Source organism: Equus przewalskii, chromosome 30 (assembly GCF_037783145.1).
Source record: "Equus przewalskii isolate Varuska chromosome 30, EquPr2, whole genome shotgun sequence".
Taxonomy (NCBI): domain Eukaryota; kingdom Metazoa; phylum Chordata; class Mammalia; order Perissodactyla; family Equidae; genus Equus; species Equus przewalskii.
In genome coordinates this window covers 8,809,651-8,821,919 of record NC_091860.1, presented here as the reverse complement: position 1 = coordinate 8,821,919, position 12,269 = coordinate 8,809,651, and the positions used below count along the sequence as shown (strand labels likewise).

Genomic DNA, 12,269 nt, shown 5'->3' with positions numbered 1-12,269 from the left:
TGCACGGCATTTAGCTGTCACGTCTCTTAAGTCTTCTTCAACCTGGAATAGTATTTTGCCTTTTTTGGGGGGGCAGGGGGTGCAGTGGGAGCAGTCTTTCATGACCCAGTCTTGACATCTGATTGTTTCCTCAGGGTTCAATTCAGGTTATGAATTTTTGGCAGGACACTACATAAGTGCTGTTGAGTCCTTCTTAGTGATTCCCCCAGATGAGACACCTAACATCAGTGTGTTCCATTACTGGTAATGCTAACTCTGATCACTTAGTTAAGGTGGTGACTTTCAGATTTCTTCACTGAAGAAGTGCTTTTTTTCCCATTTGTAATTAATAAGTAATCTGGGGGAAGATACCTTGAAACTATGTGAACAACAACAAAAAAAACCAACAACCCAATTAAAAAATGGGAAAGAGATCTGAACAGAGATTTCTCCAAAGAAGATATACGGATGGCCAACAGGCATATGAAAAAATGCTCAACATCATTAGCTATCAGGGAAATGCAAATCAAAACTACAATGAGGTATCACCTCACTCCGGTCAGAATGGCTATAATTAAAAGACAGGAAACAGCAAGTGTTGGAGAGAATGTGGAGAGAAGGGAACCCTTGTTCACGGCTGGTGGGAGTGCAAACTGGTGCAGCCACTATGGAAAGCAGTATGGAGTATCCTCAGAAAATTAAGAATAGATCTACCATATGATCCAGCTATTCCAGTGCTGGGTATTTATCCAAAGAATTTGAAAACACAAAGGCATAAAGATACACGCACTCCTATGTTCATTGTAGCAGTATACACAATAGCCAAGACTTGGAAGCAACCTAGCTGCCCATCAAGGGACGAATGGATAAAGAAGATGTGGTATTTATACACAATGTAATACTACTCAGCCATAAGAAATGAGGAAATCCGGCCATTTGTGACATGGACGGTCCTAGAGGGTATTATGCTGAGTGAAATTAGTCAGAGGGAGAAAGTCAAATACGTATGATCTCACTCATAAGTAAAAGATAAAAACAACGACAAACACATAGCAATGGAGATTGGATTGGTGGTTACCATAGGGGAAAGGGGGGGAGGGCAAAAGGGGTGATTAGGCTCACATGTGAGGGGATGGACTAAAATTAGTTTTTGGGTGGTGAACATGATGTAATCTACACAGAATTCGAAATATATTACGATGTACATCTGAAAGCTAAATAATGTTATAACTCAATGTTACTTCAATTAAAAAATTAATTAAATAAAACAAAAGTAGAGGTAGATGGGCACGGATGTTAGCTTAGGGCCAGTCTTCCTCAGCAAAAAAAGGTTTGGCAGCAGATGTTAGCTCAGGGCTCAACTTCCTCAAAAAAAAAAAAAAAAATCTGTCTTCTCTTAAGTCAGAACATTCAAGATATTTACAAAAATATAAAATATGACATTATTCTCACTATTTTTTGGACAATATAGCTATTTTTAATTAAAAATGTGTTATAACATGTAAAAATAAATAAATAATAAATAATAAAACAACAACAAACAAACAAAAAAGGAACTATGTAAATGACCTGTCCCATAAACTTTCAAGCAATGACTTTAGCATCATGTGACTATAGATGATTCTTGCCTGAATCCATTACTGCTATGTGGTTGCAAAGCTAGTCATTATTCTCAAAATTTTCTATAGTCTTAATACCGTTTAGTGAAATACTGCCTAAGAACTTAACAAGGTCATTTCTTTCCTGTTTAGGTCAGTAGTTTCCCTGGTACATAGAGATTAGTTAATATTTGTTGATGAGGTCAATCATTAAATATTTACTAAACAGAAAATCTGTGCTTCATACTGTGCTAGCACTGGGAAAATAAGCATGAATAAAATGTAGTCACTGTACTTAAAGAGTTTATAATCCAGCGCAGGGAAATAAGTAAACAGATACTGTATTTGAGCTTATGAGAATACTTATTTTCTTTACATCCTCATCAACGATTATCAATCTTTTTTATCTTTGCCAAACTAAAGAAGAAAAAATGGAGTTGTTTAAATGCTTACGTTACTTACATTTACGGAGATTTAGCATCTTTACACTGTTTCTGGTTTTTTATATTTCTTCTGTGAACAACTTATTCTATTTTTTGCCCATTTTTCTACTGGGGTGTTTATCCTTTCTTACTGATTGGTAAAATCGATTTACACAGTAGTAAAATTAGCCCTTTGTCTGTCTTCTGGACACTGTTTCCCCAAACTTGTCATGTGACTATGTATATAGTATTTTGTGTCAACATAGGCTTTATTTTCTACTTAGTAAGACCTGCACCATTCTATGATTATAAAAATATTCACATAAGCTTTCTTCTGGTACTAGCATGAATTCCCTTTTTCATGTAGAAATCTCTGATATTAAAGGGGAACAAATAAACCTAGCACTAGATCAAGTTTCATAACCACACAGAGAATTATTTCAAGTGACTTCAAAAAACAGAATCCTGACAGTACATCCCAAGGACAAAAAGAACTGCAAAAAAATCCTAAATTGAATCCAGTTATTTTAGTGTTAGTAAAACAATATTGGTCTTGTTATTTTGAAAATATTAGATATACATATGCTGTAAGTTAAAGCAAATAAGTAGTTATGTTAATGTTTTTAGGAACCCAGATTCTCAGGGTAAAAGAATACAAATGGGGGCCGGCCCGGTGGCATAGTGGTTAAGTTTGTGTGCTCTACTTCAGCGGCCTGGGGTTCACAGGTTCGGATGCCAGGCATGGACCCAGCACAGCTCGTCAAGCCATGGCATCGCACAAAAAATAGAAGACTGGTACAGATGTTAGCTCAGCGACAATCTTCCTCAAGCAAAAAGAGGAAGATTGGCAACAGATGTTAGCTCAGGGCCAATCACCAGCATTAAAAAAAATACAAATGTTTTTTTCAAAATATTTTTATATTTTATACATTTTTCAAAGATATTAAGTAAAAATTCTATCATCAGCGTGAACTCATGATAAATCACGTACTTTCTATAAAAATATGTACTTCCTAGTCTGTCCACTAAAAGGAATGACAACCCATTGAACCTAAAGTTCACTGCTAAAAGCAATGAACTTTACTAATCACTACCACCTAGATTGTGGTCTCTAAACACTATTTCCCAATAAAATGAGAAGCTACACCTCCTTGCCCATGCCTAGTACATTTACAAAATGAGCCTTAAATATCTGGTCATTCCAGAAAGCAAGAAAGCTATCAGAACACTAGGATAGTAGAAAAAGACAAAGATATGAACTGAAGGGGCTCCCAATCACTAAAGATGGGACAATTTAAACACAGAAAATAATGACTGCAGTGGGTTAAAACACATCAAACCTATAAAATTCCATGGATTCATAAAGACACTAAAAAAACACACTTATTTGGAGGTTGCTCTTCTGAAAACTGGTGATGAAAGGAAAAGAATCAACCATTATTTATTCTGCCTTCCTCATCCAAGCTGTATTTCAGAGTGATGAATTACACGATAAGGGAAAGTTCTTTATAGAAGAATTCTAGTTAATAAAAGCTAAAGGAATAATAGGATTTGAAAACTCATCATTTTGCAAACTTTAATAAATAAAGAATCCAGGCAATGAATTAAAGGATGCCAAAACCATTACATGAAAGGTTGACGGGGGGGGTAGGAAATAGATGAAACAAATTTGGCAAAATATTGGTAACTGTTGAACTTAGGTGATAGACACATGTGGGTTCATTACATTAATCTTTCCATTTTCGTGTATGTTTGAATGTTTCCATAATAAACATTTTCATCTTTATGCTCCTTGTACCTAGCATGGTACCTGGCACATAGTAGCCAATTATTTGTTGTTATTGTGGCTGTGTTCAGTCATACCTTCTCTCTCTGCCTCAAACTAGCTTCCTATTTCTAGGAAATATTTGTTTTGTCTAAAGCAGTGCTTCTAACACTTTAACGTGCCTGGGATCTCATGAAAATTCTGATTCCGGTTCAGCAGATTTGGTGTGGGGTCTGAGATTCTGCATTTCTAATAAGCTCGCAGATGATGCTGACACTACCTAGCTGTGGACTACACTTTGAGTGTCAAGGATGTAGACCAGTGATGAAGTTGGAAGATAAGATATGGTCCCCTACCCAATTTCAGGAAAAGGAAATCAAAAATACTATAGCTGTTTACTTATTCCACTAATTCTGGGACAGAAGCACTGAAAAAAACTACCAAGTTGAGCATTTTGACTCAGTCCTTCAACCACCACTGTTAGACCAGGGTTGGGGAAACTCCCGCTGCCACAAGGCTAAGCCAGGGTTGATGCCAGAGCCAGTCATGGCACTGGGGAAGGCAACACCCTGCATACGAAACAGTATGTGGTAAAGGCATTAGAGATGCCAGGAAGAAGTGAAGGATTAAACAGTCCCCCCACTTCTTTGGAAATGAGATAAAAGAATGTTTCCTTCTTTTTCTGTAAAGAGCCAGATAGTAAACATTTTAGGCTTCGTGAGCCATATGATCTGTGTTGCAATGACTTCACTCTTCGTGTAGCTCAAGAGCAGCCATAGATAATATATAAACAAAAGGATGTGGCTGTGTTCCACTAGAACTTTATTTATTCACTGAAATTCAAATTTCATACAATTTTCATGTATCGCAAAATATTATTCTTCTTTTGGTTTGTCCAATGTTTTCAAACTGCAAAAACTATTCTGAGCTCACAGGCTGTACAGAAACAGTGGGCCAGATGTGGCTCATGGGCTAGTTTGCCAATCACTGGCTTAAGAGATGGAAAGTCAGTTATTCTTATAGTATTTGGTTTTTATCTTCTTACTGATACTATATATATTTTTTTGACTCACTCAGACAGTGAATCATCCTAAAAAGTAGAAACCTATCTTGTGCTTGCTCAGAACCTAGGGATCTCCTGAGGGGCTGTCTTTAAATCCACTCTGATACAAATTTGTATCTTTACTCCAACATCTTTCCCCCTAGCATTACCAGGTCTTATCTCCCACAGAGAAGGTCATTACAACAAGGTACTGCAATTCATGCTAAGGTCTTCATTGGAGTATAGTTTAGAACAGTAACAAAACTAAGCAGTTAAAAACACCCCAAACCAACTCATCAAAAGAGTTTACATTAGAGAAATTATAAAATTCATAAATAAATCTATGTAATTCTCTGCAGTCATTAAAAAGGATGAAGTCACCACTAAGTGGGAAAAAATAGGTAGAAGAATAATATTTACAATATGATCGCATTTCATGCATTCCTTTAAACAACTGTGGTTTGTAAGAAACTGATATTTATCCTAAACTAGCCCTAATGCAAAAAAGGTAGTCACTATTGTCCTTAAGAAACTTTTTACTCTCTGAAGGTTTCTGGCCTTCCCATTAAATCTTTGCAACCACTTTCAACATCAGTCTAAGAATACTCACAGATTTACTGAAAGACTAGAAATGGATTTCACCATCAGGTGCCAAAACACTCTTAGACTAGACTCTATTTTTATAAACTATCCTGAACTTTTAGGTCTTTAGCTTGAAGCTGGATATCATATTCTTCCATATTAGAAGTCTATTCAGTTTCAAGCTTTTGGTGTAGCAAAAAGTTGAAGAGTGGCATAGTTATGTTCCAGAGTTGCAAGAGAGCTTTAGCATATCGAGGATAAAGGGTTGCCCTCCTGAAGGTAGTCAAATTATGAAAGGAGTAAGGCTCCTGCTGATAAACATACAAATCTCACGTCTAAAATCAACATCCTAAAGACTGATTCATTCACAGAAAACCCTTTGTACATACTAAACAGAAGCTATTGGAGTTACAAACATTTAACCCACAGACCATCTCTGAAATCAGAAGACTCTCTAGAATTTACAGGTAAAATATCCTCACCTATTCCTGGCCCCCTCAAATTGCTCATTAGAATTAAGAGTGTAAGCTGCTGCTTTAAATGAAAATCAAGCAACTCTCAAAGTCCACACACCCCAAATCCACCACTTTCTAATATCTTTCCTTATTATACATCAAACTTTACATAATATTTCTATCATATGTCCTTTACTTACCAAATATTTTTAGCACTATGTGCCAGACACTGTTGTACATGCTTTATATTAACCTACTGAAATTTTGTAACAACCTTTGAGACAGGTAATATTATCTCCATTTTGCAGATGAAGAAACTGAGGTGTGATGGTTAATTTTGTCTCAACTTGGCTAAGCAATGGTACCTAGATATTTGGTGAAACATCAATCTAAATGTTGCATGAAGATATTTTTCAGATGAGATTAACATTTAAATTAGTAGACTTTGGCTAAAAGCTGATTATCCTCCATAATGTGGGTGGGTCTTATCCAATCAGTTGAAGGCCTTAAAAGAAAAAAGATTGAGGTGTTGCCCTCTGTGCCCTCACCACCTCCCCCACCAAGAAGAGGGATTTCCGCCTCTACTCTGCCTTTGGACTTGAGCTGCAACATCAACTCTTTCCTGGGTCGACAGCCAGCTGGCCTACCCTGCAAAGTCCAGACTTGCCAGCCCCCACAATCATATAGGGCAACTCCTTAAAATAAATCCCCCTCCCTCTACACACACACACCCTATTAGTTATTTTTCTCTGGAGAACCCTGACTAATAAAACAGGCAAGATAATTTGGCCAAGGTCATACAGCAAGTAAGTGCAAGAGCTGGAATTGAAACCCAGGTACTCTGAACCCAGAGACTGTATTCTTAAGCCACTGGGTTCAGCGATGGCTGAATGAAGAAAAACATGTGAAATTATTTACTCACCAAGTAGACATTGTTTGCTGACTGCAGTGAATAGTACAAATGGACAATGAAAGGACTTTTGCTTAGTGCCAGGGCATCCCTCTCCGCCTGCACCTGATGAGTCATGTTTTTGTTGATCATGTCTGCTTTCTTGACAACCTGTAGTAGAAACACAGAACGTGATAACATGACACATTCATTTCATTTTTTATTACTAAAGGTTCTCAGGTTTCAAAGTTGCCATCATGAAGACAACCAGAGAGAGGAAACATAAAGGTCATTTGGATTTCACATTGCCATCAGGAAACTGCCAGAAAAACAGCTAATATGGTGAAGACAAAAACAAACTTTCTTCAACATAGAACTACTTATCTTGGTATCAAGCAGCAAAAGTATCACATCCCTTTTGAGAAGGAAAAAGAAGTAAACAAATGCTCCCTGACTGCCCTACATATTTGTATAAAAAAAATTCTGTTCTGCTGTCCTTATAACCAAGACAAAAGATAGGAATGTTCCTAATCAGCCCCCAGATCATCAGCAACGTCAGCCCAGGGAAATAGCAGCTGGTAAATTTTTTTCACTTCTGATTCTTTGATGCATGGGAATAGATTCAGAAAGAGAAGGCTGTAGAAAGTTTGTTTGCCTAGGAAAAAAAAATCTTAAGAATGGTTAGAACTACTGAAACTTAACAGTCTCAAATGCTGTCCTATAGAAAATACTAATACTAATATTATATAACTAATACTAATTATACTAATTATACTAATACTAGTTATATAAATATAACTAATATTAGTTATTATTAAATAACTAATTACTCTTTTCAAGGTTCAAGGTAATCGGTATGGAAGCAGAACTATATAATCTACAGCAAAACTGGAGCACTAAACCAAATAGCCAGTAACACTGAGATCAATTCTCAGGATGATTACAAGAAAAAAAAAGTCATATTTTTTCCAAAGATTCATTAGAGTATTTAATAGAATCGTTAATGCACTGTAAATTCTAGCCTTACATCCTTTCCATAAGAAAACCGAGGGAAATTGACAAAGCCAGTCTGGAGCCTGATGTCACCCGTATTCCACCAGACTGAAAGCTTTATGAGGCCATGTTTGTTTTGTTCACCAGTGTACTCGAGATCCTACACACAAAGGGGATGCTCAACAAATATTTATCGAAAAAATGAATTGGTGTTTTCATTTCAACAACTGATAATGACATTAGTAAGTAAAGTAGAAGGAAAAGCAAAAAATCTTGGGAACATATGAAGCAAGGCAGAATTAACTTCAGTGGGGTAGGTCTGAAAGGTCAGGGAAGGTGTGAAGGCGAGCTAAGATGAACCTTAATACATAAACAGCATAGGTGGAGAAGAGCAGAGAAGGGCAGAAGAAAAGCACTTAAGGAGGAACCAGCATAAACATAAGCTCAGAAGCAAGACAATACGTGGCATTGGATTAGCCAATTGTCTGGAGTGGCTAGAACATAGGACATGTGGAAGAGAGAGTGGAAGTTTAGAACCAGACCTTGGAGAATGACTGCTTTTCCAAGGAGTTTGGACTTTAGCTTGCATATCACAGTCTAAGGAATGGATGGAAAAATATGTAGCGATTCCATTTAGGGGCCTATTCCAATAGACTAGGTATGGAAATGAAGGCATAATGAATGTCAAAAACATCATGTCAAGTGAAAAAAGCCAGATGCAAAAGACCACATATTGCATGATTCTATCTATATGCAATGTCCAGAAAAGGAAAACCTAGAGATAAAAAGTAGACTGGTGGTTACTCGGGGCTAGAGGTGTTAAGGGAGGAGGCACTGCAGATGGGCAGGAGAGGTCTTCTCACGGTGATGGAAAGGCTGGCTTGTGGTGATGGTCACTCAATCTTTAATTTACTAAAAACTGAACTGTAAAAGAAAGAAGGAAGGGAGGGAGGGAGGGAAGGGGGAAGGAGGGAAGGAGGCAAGGAAGGACAGAAGAAAGGAAGGAAGGAAGGGAGAAAGGAAGGGAGAAAAAACAAAGTCCCATACTTGGGCAGATTTTGGAATAGAATGGAGGAGGTAATAAGAATGAATATGAGACAGAATTGACAGGATTAGTTGAGAGGATATACACAGGAAGCAGAGGAAAGTTAAAATGACTCAAGTGTCTAGCCTGAATGGCCAGGACAAAGGTGGTGTCATTAAATGTAGAGAGGGAACACGGGAGGTTCGGAGTTTAGGCAGTTAGGTGGAAAGGACCGTTTAAAGTTAGGTAAGTACAACTTTGAGGTGCCTGCTAGAGATTCACATAGTAATGTCCCTCAGGAAAGTGAAACTGCATCGGCACTCAGACTGGTTTCTTTTCTTCATCAAGTTCGCTCAGGGCTGGAATGTGAGTCACCTGAAACTATGCGAGTGGATGAGAAGCAAGAGAGGCCAGAACAGCTTCAAATACATTGGAAGCTCTTGAATGCTTGTGGAATGATATATACTGCTCCAGGGCTAAAGGAGTGATTTAGGACATCTTTCAGCTTAGTCTTTAAATAAAAGTACATTCTAGATTTATAATGAAAGGTTTGAAGAGAAAAAAATGGGGTTTGTTTAATGAGATCTTTCGGTTATATAGTAGGTCCGGAATTAATCTATATCATTGCGTGGTGACTACAGTTAATAATACCACATTGTATATTTGGAAGTTGCTAAGAGAGTAGATCTTAAAAGTTCTCACCACAACAAAAAATATTTGTAACTGTGTCCTGATGGATGTTGACTGGACTTACTGTGATCATTATGTTGTACACCTGAAACTCATGTTATTGTCCATTCTATCCCAATAAAAGAGGAAACTAATCTATTATCAAACTGACAGAATTAAAATATAATTTGGAAATAGCTATTTCAAATTTAAAGTTTCAAACTTAATCGTGGTAAAGGCCAAGTCAGTAGAAAGGATTCAGAAGTTCTGGTGTCTCTCAAGCACTCGCGGTGCGAGCAGAAGGGCGGGGCAGCGGCGGGACTCCGGAGAGCCCGGCTGATGTCACCCCAAGGGGAAGTCAGCTCGCGGGGCTCTGGGGCCTTAGTAAGCCGGGCCACCGCCTAGGTGCTCCAGCGGCCTGCCCAATTCAGCGGGCAGGAAGGGGGGCTGAAGGGCCGGGCTCTTTGCCTTTCTTTACTCCTTGACCTCTTACCTTCACCGCATACAACTTGTCGCCTTTCTGCCCCAGATACACCTTCCCGAAGGCGCCCCGGCTAATGGGCTTCACTATCGTGAATTCCTCAATGGAGGGAGGTCTCGGCAGCGGGATCCTATACACGCACTCCACCGTCGCCGCGCCTGCTCCACCATCCTCCTCGCTGCCCGCAGCGGCCTCCATCGCAGGCCAGCCCGGACCGAACCCGCGGCCGGCGCCAAGGTCCCTTTCCAAGCCACCAGTCCCGCCAACCGGGTTCAAAGTTAGGCTCCGCCCACGCCGCACGCCGGCCGTGACGTCACGCCGTCGCCGCGCGGAGCCCCGCGCAGCCCCGCCCCGCTACCCCCTGTAGTTGACGCGGAAAGAAGCATGGGGCGTGGAGGCGGGGCGCTGGGCAATCGTCTAGCCAGCCACAGGCTCTTCGGGGGCAGTGCCCGCGGCCCGCTTGCTTCGTTTGTCACGACCGGGGAGGTGCAAACAGTTCCTGCCTGACGGAAAAAGGAACGACGGGGACTTGAATCTGCATGGCGGGATTTGAGTTTTCTCCCGACCTCCTATCGTGGCTGCTGGCACCCTGCTTCCACTATTTTTTGTTTTTAAATTACTCCTTCGCGACCTCTCACCCCCGGGAGGAATGTAAACCAGTTTGGTCTGTTCAGGAAAGCGATGGCCAGTGAAGCCACAGAATGTGGAGAATCTGGATGAGCAGGAAGCGCTGGCTGGCCCTGTAATCTGACATTTTAACACGATGTAACGTACCTGACTGAAACAGATTAGAACCAACAGGAAGAATTTTCTGGTTGATTGTGGGGGCGATGGCACTAAACCATAGCGAAAGGCCTTACAACTCGAGGCCCAGTCGGAAGCGAATGCGTTGGACGATTTGACAAGGAAGCTGTAGAAAGTCAGGTTTCACAGTGGGGACGCCGGTCCCCCTTAAGAAAAGGAAACCTACAGCCAGAGAGCTTTGGGGAGCCAGGGCGTGTATTATTCCACGTGAACATCAACTACTTCGGGGGGGTGGGGGGCGGGCAGTGGCCCTAAAAGGGCGGAGCCCTGACGTCTGTCCCCGGAAGGTGGCACTCACCTGCCCCGGAAGTACTGTTGCTTTAGAGGCTTGTCTTCCGGGGCAGGTTGTCTGTCGCAGCAGCTGTAGGAAAGGGAGGCCATTTTCCGTTTCTAGCAAGAGTAGGGGGTAAGGGGAGGAAGAGAAAGAAAAGGAAGAAAGGGCTCAGCGCCTCCCCGCCGGGCCGTGGACAGTGGGGCAGTTTCGGCAGGCGGGTGAGGTGGCTGAGGGCCCGGAGGAGATGTTTTCCCTGTCGAGCACGGTGCAGCCCCAGGTGAGTCCGCCGTCCAGTCCATTTTTCTCCCCCGCGGCCCGCGGCTGTTTGCCGTTTGCGTTGGGTGGAAGCGGTTAACCCGACGTGCGTCCGCAGGTTTAGTGGATCAGGGGCAACGCTGAGGGTCGGGCCTGAGACTTATTAAAGCGCCGACGATGAAGCAGAGGCATGATGTGAGCGTGATGGAGACCTTGGCTTTTCGAGTTGATTGCGTGGAATTTTTTGCTAGAGAGTCCACCAGGCATTGTTCAACGCCGGACATTCTGGGGTGGGCGGGGGGAGATCGTTGCTGTAGATGTAAAGGCAGCGGGTAATGTTCCCTTTCCTCCTTTTTGCCTCTTCAAAGACTTTAGTATTCATAACGCCGATCCCCTAATCTCTTTGCCTTTAAAGGGCATTTAACCCAAACTTGCTATAATAATTTCAATAATCTACCACGAATCCTTTCTTTTTATTGACCATAAGTGACTGATACATATATATATTTCAAGTTATTGAGTACTTGTAGTTAAAATTTTGAGTCGGCTTCCTCCCCATCTGTTTATAAAGCAAAAAGAGGGCGGAGAAAAATGTTTCCAAGGGTTTTTAATTATGTTTCAGGAGTAATCGCTGTGACAAAAAATCTTTTTTCACGGTAACCTTTAGATAGTTTTTTGGAGGGAGAGTTCTCAGTTTTGCATGTAAAAGGTTTTTGAAAACATTCAGACTTAAAAGTGTTTTGACACAGTTTTGTAGTTTAAACATATAATTATGTTCCTTTGTGTAATCCCCTCTCACTTGGTTTTTTTCCCCTTCTAGTACTGACTAGATAGTAGAAAATAAAAAGGTTAGTCATTTATTGGACATCAGTAATATGCCAGGTGAATAAAGCAAATCTTTGGTGATTTGGTGAAATCTTAACGGTGACATGAAGACAAAGATGAGTAAGAGCCAAGTGAGGAGTGAAGGGAAGTGAACAAGTATCCTAGGCAGACGGAAGGATATCTGGAGTTCCAGCATAGGGAAGAGTTTAGCC

General features: G+C 40.6%; 2 protein-coding genes across 7 annotated transcripts in view; one reads left to right on the top strand and one right to left on the bottom strand.

The window, feature by feature from the left end:
• The window catches only part of MASTL (microtubule associated serine/threonine kinase like), a 32,377-nt gene extending 22,013 nt beyond the window's left edge, over nt 1–10,364 (bottom strand). For all 6 annotated transcript variants that reach the window (XM_008535173.2, XM_008535175.2, XM_008535178.2 and 3 more), the window contains exons 1-2: nt 9,912–10,364; nt 6,766–6,903 (exon numbers count right to left, since the gene is read on the bottom strand). In XM_008535173.2, the coding sequence (XP_008533395.1) occupies nt 6,766–6,903; nt 9,912–10,097 (324 nt within the window). In that variant the 5' untranslated portion in view covers nt 10,098–10,364. The remainder of the gene's footprint in view (nt 1–6,765; nt 6,904–9,911) is intronic.
• Nucleotides 10,365–10,886: 522 nt separating this feature from the next.
• The window catches only part of YME1L1 (YME1 like 1 ATPase), a 45,886-nt gene continuing 44,503 nt past the window's right edge, over nt 10,887–12,269 (top strand). Inside the window, exon 1 of the mRNA XM_070600859.1 lies at nt 10,887–11,254. Within this exon, the coding sequence (XP_070456960.1) occupies nt 11,222–11,254 (33 nt within the window). The 5' untranslated portion in view covers nt 10,887–11,221. The remainder of the gene's footprint in view (nt 11,255–12,269) is intronic.